The sequence below is a fragment of the Lepidochelys kempii genome, chromosome 1 (assembly GCF_965140265.1).
Source record: "Lepidochelys kempii isolate rLepKem1 chromosome 1, rLepKem1.hap2, whole genome shotgun sequence".
NCBI classification, from domain to species: domain Eukaryota; kingdom Metazoa; phylum Chordata; order Testudines; family Cheloniidae; genus Lepidochelys; species Lepidochelys kempii.
In genome coordinates this window covers 186,190,744-186,205,812 of record NC_133256.1, presented here as the reverse complement: position 1 = coordinate 186,205,812, position 15,069 = coordinate 186,190,744, and the positions used below count along the sequence as shown (strand labels likewise).

The 15,069-nt window shown below is 41.1% G+C and overlaps 1 protein-coding gene across 7 annotated transcripts in view; it reads right to left on the bottom strand.

Moving 5' to 3' along the window:
- Nucleotides 1-15,069, bottom strand: part of LOC140895389 (DDB1- and CUL4-associated factor 6-like) — a 247,260-nt gene that overhangs the window by 45,398 nt on the left and 186,793 nt on the right. For 6 of the 7 annotated variants that reach the window (XM_073304939.1, XM_073304947.1, XM_073304998.1 and 3 more), the window contains 2 exons: nt 11,518-11,577; nt 36-147 (listed from right to left, as the gene is read on the bottom strand). In XM_073304939.1, the coding sequence (XP_073161040.1) occupies nt 36-147; nt 11,518-11,577 (172 nt within the window). The remainder of the gene's footprint in view (nt 1-35; nt 148-11,517; nt 11,578-15,069) is intronic. The other variant, XM_073304957.1, reaches the window with a different exon arrangement.

Sequence of the window (15,069 nt, the reverse complement as noted above, 5' to 3'; positions counted from 1 at the left end):
TAACAGCTAACAAAACAAAACAAAAAAACACTTACCACTCATCCGTGAAGTCCAATTTTATCGTGCTTGTAGTAGTTCCTTCTGTACTGTAGTGCAAACTTAAAACTGGTTCACCTGTTCCTGCTCGTGGACTCTGCTTTTCACTGTCTGTAAACAAGGGTTGATAATATTTGAATGTGTCTCAGTAATTTATGTAAAACTGTTAAATAGTGGCAACACCTTCAGACGTGAATTAAGACAACAAAAAAATTCTCTCCAATACAGTCTGTTTTAAAGCCAGACACAGAACAAACCAAAAGTTAAATGCTCTGGAGTGATCGCACTGAATTTGTATTTTGCAAAGCTTAGGGACTAGCCTAAAGATATAACAATTTGTATTTATAACAATGAAAAGGGCATGTGTGGTCCTTAGATTTGTGCATAAGATTCCTTCTGATTTACATCGGAGTCATACATAGAATCATAGAAATATAGGGCTGGACCCCAAGAAATCATCAAGTCCAGCCTCCTGTGCTGAGACAGGACACCAAGTAAACCTAGACTACCCCTAACAGGTGTTTGTCCAACCTGTTCCTAAAAACTTCCAGTGATGAGGATTCCACAACCTCCCCTGGAGGCCTATTTCAGAGTTCAACTACTCTTAGGGTTAGAAAATTTTCCTTCATATTTAACCTACATCACTCTTGCTGCAAATTAAGCCCATTACTTCTTGTCCTAATCTCAGAGTATATGGAGAACACTTGATCGGCATCTTCATTATAAAAGCCCTTAACATATTTAAAGACTTATCAGATCCCCCCTCAGTTTTCTTTTCTCAAGACTAAACATGCCCAGTTTTTTTCCCTTCACAAACCTAGGTCAGGTTTTCTAAAGCTTTTATAATTTTTGTTGTTCTCTTCTGCTCTCTGTTTGTCCACATCTTTCCTAAAGTGTGATCCTCAGAACTGGACACAGTACTTCAGCTGAGGCATCACCAATACAGAGTAGAGTGGTATAATTAGCACCCATGTCTTACATATGACACTCCTGTTAATACACCCAGAATGATATCAGCCTTTTTGGCAACTGCATCACATTATTGATTCATTCAATCTGTGATCCATTATGACCGCCCAGATCCTTTTCAGCAGTCCTACCACCTACCCAGTTATTCCCCATTTTGTAGTTGTGCATTTGATTTTTCGTTCCTAATTGATGTACTATGCACTTGGGTTTATTGAATATAATTTTATTGATTTCAGACCAATTCTTCAATTTGTCAAGGTCATTTTGAATTCTAATCCTGTTCTCCAAACTACTTGCAAGTGCTCCATTATCCAAATCGTTAATGAAAATATTGAATAGTACGGGACCCAGGATTGAACCTATGGCTCCCAACTAGATATGTCCTCCCAGTTTGAGGGTGAAACACTGATAACTTTGAGTACCATCTTTCAACAACTGTGCACCCATTGCATAGTAATTCCATCTAGACCACATTTCTCTGGTTTGCTTATGAGAATGTCATTTGGGATTGTGTCAAAAGCCTTATTAAAATAAAAATATATTACATTTACTGCTTCCCCACATTCACTAGATCAGTAACTCTGTTGAAGGAAATTGGGTTGGTTTGGCATGGTTTGTTTTTGACAAATGCATGCTCGCTATTCCTTATAACCCTATCATCCTCTAAGCATTTACAAAACATTTTTTTAATCAATTTGTTCCAGTATCTTTCCAGGTATTAAAATTAGGCTGATTGATCAATAGTTCCCCAGGTCTTCTTCGTTCCCCTTTTTAAAGATAACTACACGTTTCTGCCCTCTCTAGTTCCACGAGTTCCCAAAGATAACCGCTAACAGTTCCAAAATTGCTTCAGCTAGTTCCTTAAACAACCTAGGATGAATTCCATGAGGCTCCGCTGACTTGAACACATCTAACTTATCTAAATATTCTTAAACCTCTTCTGTCCCCATTTTGGCTTGCGTTCCTTCCCCTGTGATTTGGTCCTTTGTGAGCAGGAGGTTTCGAGTTTGTTGTATGGGAACGTGGACTATTATTTCATCCAGTGCTACATTTTGAAAGTGCTCCTTTTCCCCACCCATCCTCATTGCCTAAAGTTATCCTAGTGTAAATGTTCTTTATGCTGAAACTCATGGGTAGTAACGTGGATTATTTCATCCAGTGCTACATTTTGAAAGTGCTCCTTTTCCCTACCCCTCCTCATCGCCTAAAGTTATCCTAGTGTAAGTGTTCTTTATGCTGAAACTCATGGGCAGTAACATCAAATACAAACTTACTACACAAGTGCTCCTTGTTCTGAACCCAGATTAGTGGGAGAATTCTTGACTTCCATGCCCCACATAGGCCACTTATGTGAAGCCCACTTACTCCAGCCTCATATGAATTATGAGACTATCAGTAACCCATTGCTATTAATGTATTATTAATTTATTAGTTGTTAAACATCAATGCACAGTCTTCCCCTAGCTGTCATTTGAGTTTCCAAAAAAAACAACCAAAAACAAAAAAACAAATTCCTCACAAACCAGCTTCTTATACTTGATCCTGCTCTGAAGCCATCACCCTACATTTGTAACATTGAGTTTTTTCCCACAATGTCAAATAACCATCAAATTCTGCCCATTGAAGTCATTGACTTTTCTCTACATAACAGGGTCAAATTTTACTCATGCATAGTCTCTGCAGGATCAAATAGAACAAAAGTGAGGTTGCTCACCATGTGCAGTAAGTGTAGTTCTTTGAGCTGTATGTCCCTCTGGGTGCTCCACTTCAGGTGCGCGTGTTCCCCACGCACCTTTGATTGGAGATTTTCATTAGAAGTGTCAGTTCAGCCCATGCATACTGTTTGCTCACTCTGACCGTCTCTGCTTGACAGTACTGGAACCTTCCCAGAACCATGTTTACTTTGAGAACTGTGGGATTTTCCTGCCTCACCAGTACCAGAGGATCCCTTTGCCTTATTGTACCAAGTCTCAACGCTGCTGACCTGCTCGGAGAGTGAGATCTTTTTGAGGATGGTACCTTAAAAAGGGTATTAGAGCTCCTCCTCTTAGGATCTTTAGAGGAGGTCTCTGAAGCCTTCCCCTATCTAGAAGGGTGTTGTGCTGAGGTCAAAGGGGCCACTAGAGACTGTGGAGACTGATGTATAGTGGGAGTTCTCCTGACCTGGCTGTGAAGTGCGGGGAAGGGAGCACTCCAACATTAACAGTCGCAGCTTGATTTTGCAGTTCTTCTGTGCCCTGGATTTGAGGGCTCAACAGAAATTACACTTCTGTGAGACATGCAATTCACCCAGGCAGTGAACACACTTACAGTGTCTGTCACTGACCGGGATAGCCTCTACCCCTTATGAGCCAACACTTAAATCCTAGTGAACCAGACATGCCCCTCACAGAGAGGATTTCCCAGGAAGAAATTAAACAATCTTTCAATAACCAGTAATTAACTGCTAATGTTGGTAGTCCATCACAAACTATGACGATATTGTCACATTTTTCATCTGTGGCTATACATTTCACTCTGAAGTTCGAACTCTGATGCATAGTCAGCCAAAACGAAGGCATGGGAAGTCCATATCTATGATATTTGATGATGCAGCTCTGTGTCATATTTCACATGCAGCCTGAAGACTATTTTGTCTACCCTGCTCAAACCTGTTACATGCTGATCTTGTCAGAGACCCCTAGTGAGTCCAGTTCTGAGCCATTTGCTTGAGTTCTTTGAGATGGATGCCAGCCTTCTGGAGACTGCTCATCAGGTTATCTTTGAAGCCCTTATGTGGACAACACTTCTTTCTCTTGCCCTGCCTCAACTCCCCAAACAAGATCTGTTTTGGGAGACTGTGGTCTTCCAGTCTGATGACATGTTCAGTCCACCTAAGTTGTGCTCTCAGTAGCATTTCCTCAATGCTGGCTGTGTTTGCTCTCTCAAGGACCTTAATATTGGTCACTCTGATCTACCAGCAAATGCTCATTATTGAGCAGAGGGAGTGCATGTGAAATTGCTCAAGCTATTTAATGTGCCATCTATAGAGAGTCCATGTCTCAGATCCATACAGGAGAGATGTTAGGATCACTGCACTGTAGATCTTCAATTTGGTGGAGACACAAAATTTGTGTTGGTTAAGGATTTTTGTTCAGAGTTGGCCAAGGGCCTGGTAGGCTTTACTAATTCTGTAGGTAATTTCCTGATCAAAGGAACAGTCACTCGTGATGGCGCTACCCAAATACTTGAACTGATCTACATTTTTCAGCTGTGTGCCTTGCATGAAGATGGCTGGTGCTGGGGCACTAGAATGAGGTGCTGGTTGAAACAAAACCACTAAGACTGATGGTGAGGCCAAAGAGCTGGGAGGCTTCAGAGAATCTATCAACAATGACCTGAAGGTCACTATGTCTATGGTCCATCAAGATGCAGCATCTGCAAAAAGTGCCTTGATGAGAAGTCTCTCCAGAGTCTTGGTCTTAGCATCGAGTCTTCGACGATCAAAGAGGGAGCCATCCAGTCAGGAGCAGATATAAATTCCCTGATCCAAGTCCCTCGTGGCATGGCTGAGGACACAGGCAAAGAACCAGTTGAACAGCACTGGAGCAGGTATGCAGCCTTGCTTCACTCCCTTTGAGATTTCATATAAGTCAGAAAAGTTACCATTGGAGAGCACTTGTACTGTCATGTGGTCATGGAACAGCCAGATGATTTGTATGAATCTTCTTGGGCAGCCCAGTTTATGTAGAATAGCACACAGACCCTCTCTGTTGACCATATCAAAGGCTTTGGTCAAGTCAATGAATACTGCATATTCCATGTTCTGCTCTAAACATTTTTCCTGGACCCACCTTATGACAAAAATCATAGTACTATGAGCTGGTCTGAAATCACACTGTGCTTTTGGCAGATTCTCCTCAGACATGTTTGGAATGAGTCTGTTCAGAAAAATGCGAGCTAGTATTTTCCCTGCTATACAGAGTAGGGAAATGCCTCTGTACTTTCCGCAGTCAGCTTTGCTGCTTTTGTTTTTGAACAGTGATGCAATAATAGCATCTTTGAAGTCTTGTGGCATTTCTTCTTCCTCCCAAATGCTACTCAAGAAGCCATGAAAACACTCCAATAGCCTTTGGGCCTGCTGCTTTGTACAGTTCTGATGCAATACCATCCTTTCCAGATGCCTTTCCAGACCAGAGTTCCATTGTTTGATGGCTTTCAAGACTTCTTCAACTGATGGAGGGAGGTCGAGATCCTCTTTGATGGGTTTCTCAGTAATTGATCAAAGACACACCAATTGACTGTGGATGCTCTATTGAGTAAACTATTGAAGTGTTCAACCCATCTCTGCATGATACTAACAAACTAAATAAACTAAGCAGAATGAACTCAGCAAGCAGCCGAGGCACGCATGATGCTGACATGCTAAACTCTGTTTCGGGCCGAGGCGGTTGAGAAAGAACTGAGGGCAGTTTGCTTGTACAGCTTGACACAGCCTCAGTGTGGGGCACAAGGATATTAGCAGCACATTCAGAGGTCAAATGAACACTGCTGGTTAAAGTCTCCAATCAAAGGTACATGGGGCACATGAGCACCTGAAGTGGAGCACCCATAGAGACAGTACTCAAAGGACAGACAAGTCTGTGTGGGAGAAAAATACTAGTTTTAAACACAAATATCTTTCCTAATAAAAACAGCAAGAACAATGAAAAACAAATAGAAGGAAAATTGATTTGACATGATTAAATATATTTTAAAAGCATCTTCCAGGACAAAATTCCTCTTCCGAGATAAAGAGCCAACTGATAGCTTCAATGTTAACCTTTAACAACAAATGTAATGTTAAAGCATAAGATGCTTGTTTTAATGGACAAACTATCTACATGCACAGCTCTCTACTGCATTTTGTTTGATAATAATTGTACACTAGTGTCTTTCATCTGAGGAGCTCAAAGAACTTTGATATACAAACTTTAATTCAGCATCACAGCACCTTTCAGAGGTAGAAGTCCTAATATCCCTGTTTTATAAGTGGGCATGTTGAAACAGGGAGGCCCAGTGACTTACTCAAGGTCATACAATGAGTCAGTGACAAAGCTGGAAATAGAATTCATAGGTCCTGACTGCTTGTTAGTATCAAATGCAGTCTAATCTTTTTACTTCACAGCCATCTGGACAGCAGTGTTAGTCAGGTGTTTGGTTTATGGAGTATAGGAACCTGATCATGACGACAACAGCTTTGCCAGTGACAAAACATTACATGTGCTGCATGGAAAAATGTTTAAGGTGTCATTCACAATTTTAAATAAGACGTTAAAGTAGCACATCTCCTATTGCTTTTCCAGTCTGGACTTCTGTTTTAAATTTCTAGTTCAAAGCTGCAATGGACAAAATAATAATGCAAGATTAACAGGAAGTTTTAAAACTACAATATAACTCACTGTACAATGGCAATATTTCTTGCATAACCATTCTAAAATAGAGTTCAGAATCACTCTACATGCATATAATTTTCTATAAAGTATATAGTCATACACAACTCCCCAAGTAAACACTGCTTACAGAAACAATAAGGGTCATAATTCTGCCACTGAATACATATATAAAACTTCCTTTAAAGTTAACAGAAGCCATAAACTAATGTGTCTGCAAGCATAATTTGACCCTGAACATGTGTGTGTGTGTACGCTGTTGACAGACGGAAAGCACTCAGGATACCAGGACTATAGTAATTTGGTCTGAAAAATTTAAATAATATTAAATACGTACTTTATACACGTTGTGAATACAAAAAGTTTTTTAAAATGTGGAAAATATAAAGTACGAGAACACAGAGCTAAAATTAAGATAATTTTCTGTGAAAGAGTGTTCTGTATAATGCATTGTGACAATTATACATGAGCCTCACCATGGTAACCTCTGCACAATGGTTACTACTCTCAGTGTAGCTCATGGCTGCTCTAAAATACAGCCTGCAGCTGCCTTATTCTGTCAGTGTGGGGTGAGGAGAAAGCTGATCAAATGCAGGGTTTTTTTGCGGGTGAAATCAATTTATTCAAAGAAAATATGAGCACAAGAAAACCCTGTGGTTGTGTGCATTTACATTTTGATTGAAAAATATGTACACTTATAAGTAAATAGGTGCTATCCTTGAGTTCATGGAAAGCTTCGGCACTCGCCATTTGGTATCACAAAATGTCAGTATCCTTACAGTACAAGTAGATAGCACTGAGTAAGTCAAAACAGAGTCTGAAACACCTCATCATGAGAAGGGGACAGAAAAGGAGCCTGTGGAATCCTGCCCTGTTCCCCCACCCTCCCCACCACCACCAGCCAGACAAGGGAGGCGATTTCCTCACTTCAGCAGCTGGATAGGAATGGAAAGAAGAGACACTTTCACGAATGGCATTTGAGACGGACACTAAATAATTACAGTGCAATATCCTGACATTGCTTTGGGATGTTTTTCTCAGTGCAAAAATAATGAGTATCACTGAGTCATGAAGCCACCACCAAATATATTGCTGCATACCACTGGGTGAAATTCTATGGCCTGTATTTTGAAGGTCAGACTAGATTATCGTAGTGGTTCTTTCTGGCTTTAAACATCACAAACCATTCTGGGATATTGAAGACAAGTCCCTAAGACTCCGTTTGCTGTTGCAGTAGTTCAGGACTGAGTACACATGGGCACTCCTTTAAATAAATCATCTAGAGAGCAATAAGAACAGGTAGCAGAGTTTGAAAAAATGGAATTTGGTAAATGTTCAGAGGAAAAAGTGTGGAAAGACATAGCTGCGAAAATACATTAGAACCTCAGCGTTATGAACACCAGAGTTAGGAACTGACAGTCAACCACACATCTCATTCGGAACCGGAAGTACACAATCATGCAGCAGCAGAGACCGGGGGGATGGGGGGAGGGAGTAAATATAGTACAGCACTGTGTTAAATGAAAACTACTTTAAAAAAAGGGAAAGCAGCATTTTTCCTCATAGAAAAGTTTCAAAGCTGTATTATGTCAACATTCACTTGTAAACTTTGGAAAGAACAACCATAATGTTTTGTTCAGAGTTACGAACATTTCAGTGTTACGAACAGGTATTTAACTTTGAGGCTCTACTGTAGTGGTAAACTTTCAATAGCTATTTCTTGCCTTTCTTCCTTTATAAAATTCTCATTATAGGGAAGTTGTACGTGTTCTGCGATTAAACAGAGAACTTCCATCTCCAGAGCTATTAACCTATTCACAAGCCCTAACAAACAAGGTAACAGGTAGTTATCAAGGTAGCAAGTAGAAAATCAATACTGCTAAATTGCTCCAAATTCCTTGCATTCCACTCTGAAGATATACGCCTACAAGACCAGCAGTCCTCTATTTTACAGCAACACATTTGATGTAAATTGTGGAAAACGTTATGACTATCATTTCATATTGTGCTTTGCCATAAGCAAACGTTATAGGACAAAGTCCACCCTCCATTTCCTTTCAAGCAAAAAAAAGTGAACTTTTATCTCCCTTTGTAATTAGAAAGATCTAGAATTGAAATATTTTCTTCAATCACGTAAAAGGGAAAATTACACTAATAAATCCACTTATTTTCTCAGAAAACTATATCTGTGCAAAACAAGTTCACAAAAGTCCCAGCTTTTCTCTGTACAATACTAACAGTATAGAGGCATGTTACCTGATCACATTTGGCCTGGTTGGAAGTTAGAGACTAAGGACTCTACTCTGCCATCTGTTAGGAGGCATCTCAGTTTTCATGTAAATTGAAGGTAATCAGCAAAAATTGTATTGAACATGTAAAACTGTTTATATACTCAGGAAAAAAAAAGTATAAAGCTTTAAAAATATAATTAGCAATGTATTTTAATGGAGTCTGATAATCATTCAGACTCGCACATCCTGAGAATTTTGAAGTCCCTTTCTGATTCCAGCTGTCAAGCAGTCTGCATCATGATCTCTCCCCAGGCCCCACTCCATTCCTCACTATACCGAACTATAACCTCCCAATTCCAGGAAAAGCAGATCAATAGTGACAAAATATAAAGACAGTAGTGGTCATTCTAAGACATATTTTGGGGGGAAAACTTAAAGATGTTTCCTTCTAAACGACAGGGTCAAAATGTAATCTATTTCAGGGGACAGGAACGAGTTCTATACCGAGGCTCACAACAACAAAGCCACAATCACCAGGTGACTTTAGATGCAATGGTGAAAACCCTAAATAGTGAAAATACCAGTCTACAAAAAGCTCAAGGAGTCTGCCCAAGGAAGAGCTAAGTAAGAACCCAATAAGAATCCTCAGGATTGAGCCAATGACTTTTAGAGAACACCAGCAACCATTCCATAGTCCAAGTTACACAATTTCTTTGTCCCGTAGGATGTTTCGTGTTTAATAGACTATACTGAATTTTACAGAAGGAGCACAAAGTTTTCCCAATCCTCTGAGAAGGAGTCAGGCACAATATTTGCACTGACTTGCAAGAAACTGGGGAGCCAAGTGCTCAAAACTGCCTGGCGATGGGGCAAGATTATGGCCCTGCCCCCTTCTACCCCAACCTGCTGAACTGGCCAGGAGCACTGGTCTGGCACTGACACAAGGGCTGCATGTGCACATACCCTAAAGATATATCAGAGGGTCTCCGCAGGTCCACATTCCCCAAAGATATATCAGAGGGTCTCCGCAGGTCCACATTCCCCAAAGCATCTCGCAATAAGCATAATGTCTGGGAGACTGCCAGGTGTGAGTGGCCCTTCCTCAACTCTCCACACCTGCAAATGTAGGCAATGGCTTAAAGAAACAATGCCACCCTTAAACAGTGACCACCCATTACTGAATTGCAGCCAGTGCTGAGGTGAAACACCAAGCGAAGAAAATCATGTTCCATTTGAAACTACAGGATTAAATACAAGTAGGCAGAGGTTAACCACCCCACACAGGAATGTGGCTTGAATAGTGGGATTATGAAATCATGATAAATGCGATGAGATATTTAGTGACCAGAAGTGGACATAAAAGATGGTAACAACAAGAGCACAGTCTGCTCTAATAGCAAGCTAACAAAATCAGAGGGAAAAGTACCATATCCTAAAGCACCAACAACTTCCTGCACCAGCTAGCAGTTCTTTGGAGATTTCCCATCAAAATGCAGCTGCCACCTGATATTGTTTAATTTAAGAGATCTGAATGATATGGATCCAGAATACAGTCAGCTTTTTATTCTGCTGACCATCAAATAGGAGATAAATCCTCTAACAAACTATGTCCTCACCCAGATTCCCAATCCACCACAGTTCTAATGACATTAACTTTTCTTCTAGTGGTCCTAAGATCACAGTAGGAAAGTCATTGTCTTAAATAAGTGATCATAAAGTAGGTTTACCTTTAAGTTTTAGATAAGCAGATATATTTATTTCTATTGTATATAAAAAACAACTGATTTTGTAAGAGGAAATCTCCACACATCAGCACAACAGCATAAACACTATGGAAGAACGCAACTATTAGAAAGTTCTACTCCATTTATGTAATGACCTATTCTAAGATGCAAGGCAGTTCTAAGGGAAAGCGAACCAGAGTGGAAAGATAACAAGGAAACTTCCAAACCTTGCCTGATTTCTGGGACCAAAGCATCTTGAAGGTTCATGGTTTCATTTTTATCAACTCATCACTTCTGGGTTCCATCTGTGACTGGAACAGACAAGCCTCTTTCTGAGCTTTCTAGTCATGTTTTGAAGATTTAAGGGCCGAGATAAGCATCCAAATCTTCTGAAGCTCACCCTTCAGGGTGGGAGGGTCCCAGAACTCAGGCTCCCGCCCACGCCCGGAAGTCTACACAGTAATGAAACAGCCCTGCATCCAGAGTCAGCGCACATGGGCCAGCCATGGGCTTTTCTTTGCTGTGTAGACACTCCCAGAGGAGACATGGGACCATTGATTACAGAAGTAAGGTGAACTGAAGACACAGCAAAAATGGCACATTTGCACAAGTTGCAGCTTTCAACCAACAGGCTGAGGTAATAGGTGGGTGCTGCAGTGCAGCCCACTGCCCCAGCCCCAATTTGGATGGATTTTTTCTTCCTCAGCATCTGCACATCCTCTACATAAGGCAGGCCACTTTGGCTTCATCTGGTTAAAGGCAAGTTTCACCTAAAAGGTAACTCCCCTTAATGGGCCAAGAGGAGTGCACCATCTGTAAACACCAGTTTAAAACCTGATTTGCAATTTTACTTTTGATTAAAAAACATTTTCTGAATTCACTTACAATGTGTCAGAGTGGAGTACGACTTTTATGTTAAAAGCATCAAATTGGTGGTAAGGGCAGATTTTTAAAAATAAATTTACACTAGTTTTGCAGAGGATATAATTTTAACTGAGTATTATGGGATTTCCATTGCAGGTCTGCTTAAGGAATTCTAGTTTATGAAGATGAACAGCATGTTTATCATCATGAACTGAAATTAAAAAGGAAGTCTGCATTGCAGTGAACTATGGCTGGGTATAGCACATTTCCTATCACACGCACCCTGTTGCTCATCAAGTGACATGGATCCAAGCTGTTTGTTAACCACAGAGGAAGGAGAATCTGAAACAAAAATGAGATTTCAACTTAAAATATAAGCAGCAGAAAACTGCATAGCAATGTCATGATCATATGTTAGTTTAAAATAAATAAAGTAGCAATGTAAGAAAGCATTTGCGCTTGTTTCTTAAGTGGCCAGTAATTTATAATGCATTTTTCAGCTGTGCTACAGGAGCAAAGCTACATGCTTCAGACCATGACACATTCCTTTAGGCGAGCATTTAGTATTTTCCCTAAAAGTATGCTGACAAGATATCAAAGAAGCTGTGCCTTTCCCTTCCAGTTTCAGGCATGTTAACCTATACTATAATTGTACCCAAAGACTTATTGTTGCAAGGATCTCAATATATTTATCGGCTTTTTCAAGGCAATGCTAGTTGGGATCAGATAACTGAGCTTAAATCAAGATGATGAACTAGAATATATACCTAGAACTTTTATTGTGCCAGGAATAACACCTGTAGAGTCATGGCTCTTAAATTCCATGCTCCCATCACCAAACTCAACTGCATCTTAAATTAGAGAGAGAAGGTATGCCCCTGGCCCCGAGTCATAAGAATAAATGTGATCTAAAACTTCACAGAAGTTTCAGATAATATTTTGCACTTCAACAGGAGAATATGCAATATTAGACCAGTGTCTTCAAATATGGCTTTAAGAATTCAAGAATTTTTAAAGCACCTATCACCACAGAATTTAAGAGCTGAGAAGGGTTTCCAAATAGAGCAACAAACGTGTGGGTTTTTCTTTAAATGTGGTCTTTAAATTCTAAAAGCACAAAATCATTTCAAGTTCATATACTGAATAATTCAACAGCTCTGCAGACTCTTGGCTGCTATAACCTGAGAGGAGTCTGATTAAAAATTAAAATTAAAAATTAAAAAGACTTAAATTCTCAGTTATCAAATAGCACCATGGCAAGACAACTTATATGAAGCTTCAATTTATAATGGAATAGGATCACAGAAGAAGATTTTTCTGTAAGATATTATCAGTTGATAGTTATCACTTTCTATGTATTTCATAGCAGACAGAGTACTGATGCAAAAATTAAACATCTTCTGTGAAAGCTATTTCCCTTGTCATCTCTAAAAAGCACATAGATCTTATTTCTGTGACATTCCTAATTCCAGGTGATGCACATAAATTAGTTCAGTATTTGAAATAAAGTAATAACGACTACGCTATTTACTCCTAGAGCCCTGCGTGGATGCAAAAATGTATCCGCATCCGATCTCCAAAAATTGTCTGCCGATATCCACATCTGCGGATGTGGATATCCTCAGATATCCATGATTTGCAGAGTTCTACTTATCGTGACCAGGCTGAGGCTCCGAGGCAGACCCTCCCGCCGGAGCTGGTTCAGGGAGAGCCGCACAGGCAGCTGTGGGAGTTGTGGACCCTCCACCTGCCCTTGGCTGGGCGGGGAGCCTGGGACACGGCCAGGGGCTGCTTCAGCCCACCCACACACACACACCCCGCACCCTGGGTAGGTGGAGGGTCCACTGTGGCTCCCCATGGCTCGGCTCCACGCTGGTCTGGCCGGAGATGGGGCCTCATAGGGGAAAGAAGAGGGGCAAAAGGAAGGGGGGAGGGTCTGCCCCTGTGAAGAGTGGATGGGCAAGGCACACCCCCCATTCCAGCACCACTGGTCACTGCTCTGTGGTAACCTGTGGAGCTGCCCAGGGGCTGCTTAGGCCCCCCCACCAGGGCAGGCGGAGGGTCCGCAGCAGCTCTCCACAGCTGCCTGCCCAGCAGTTATGATGGCCGGGCTTCGGCTCCAAGCTCCCGCTGCCACCCCTGGCCACAGCCGGATCGGGGAGAGTCATGCTGACAGCTGTGGGGAGACGCAGTGGACTCTCCACCTGCTGTGGAAAATAAAAGTGGCTCAAAAGGCATCTTTGCCCACCAGCATCCCGTCCCAGTCATATACATAATTCTATCCTCTCCACAACACCTGTCAGGCTCTTGCCTCATGAAATTGAGCAAAATGTTATACTCCTGTGTCCTACCAATTTACACCTAAACCAGGTCCAGATTTCACCCAACCCAAACAGCACTCTCATTTGCATGGTCTTCAGTAAAACTATATGGTCTGAAAGTTGCTCTCTCCAGTGAAGCAGCTGTTGTCTGTGAAAACATGCCAGGCTCCTGAAGTAGCACTGTGGCTGCTCTGCAGTTTCCTAGTGTCAGACTGGCTAGGGAGAGTACAAGTGTGTTTCAAGTGCTAGTATTAATTCACTCTGACAGTTCATGACCTGCTATTAATTTGTTACTGTTTTAAGACCTAAATAATGAATAACTTGAAGGCAGGTGCCCAGCGTGGTGCAGGCAGCAAGGCAAACATAAGAACATAAGAATGGCCATACTGGGTCAGACCAAAGGTCCATCCAGCCCAGCATTGTGTCTACCAACAGTGGCCAATGCCAGGTGCCCCAGAGGGAGTGAACCTAACAGGTAACGATCAAGTGATCTCTCTCCTGCCATCCATCTCCACCCTCTGACAAACAGAGGCAAGGGACACCATTCCTTACCCATCCTGGTTAATAGCCATTAATGGACTTAACCTCCATGAATTTATCCAGTTCTCTTTTAAACCCTGTTATAGTCCTAGCCTTCACAACCTCCTCTGGCAACGAGTTCCACAGGTTGACTGTGTGCTGAGTGGAGAACTCCTTTTATTTGTTTTAAACCTGCTGCCCATTAATTTCATTTGGTGGCCCCTAATTCTTATATTATGGGAACAAGTAAATAACTTTTCCTTATTCACTTTCTCCACACCACTCATGATTTTATATATCTCTATCATATCCCCCCTTAGTCTCCTCTTTTCCAAGCTGAAAAGTCCTAGTCTCTTATCTCTCCTCATATAGGACCCATTCCAAACCCCTAATCATTTTAGTTGCCCTTCTCTGAACCTTTTCTAATGCCAGTATATCTTTTTTTAGATGAGACCACGTCTGTGCACAGTATTCAAGATGTGGGCGTCCCATGGATTTATATAAGGACAATAAGATATTCTCCGTCTTATTCTCTATCCCTTTTTAAATGATTCCTAACATCCTGTTTGCTTTTTTGACTGCTGCTGCACACTGCGTGGACGTCTTCAGAGAACTACCCATGATGACATTCAAGATCTTGCCTGATTATTTGTAGCTAAATTAGCCCCCATCATATTGTATGCATAGTTGGGGTTATTTTTTCCAATGTGCATTACTTTACATTTATCCACAGTAAATTTCATTTGCCATTTTGTTGCCCAATCACTTAGTTTTGTGAGATCTTTTTGACGTTCTTCACAGTCTGCTTTGGTCTTAATTATCTTGAGCAGTTTAGTATAGACTGCAAACTTTGCCACCTCACTGTTTACCCCTTTCTCCAGATCATTTATGAATAAGTTGAATAGGATTGATCCTAGGACTGACCCTTGGGGATCACCACTAGTTACCCCTCTCCATTCTGAAAATTTACCATTTATTCCTATTCTTTGTTCCC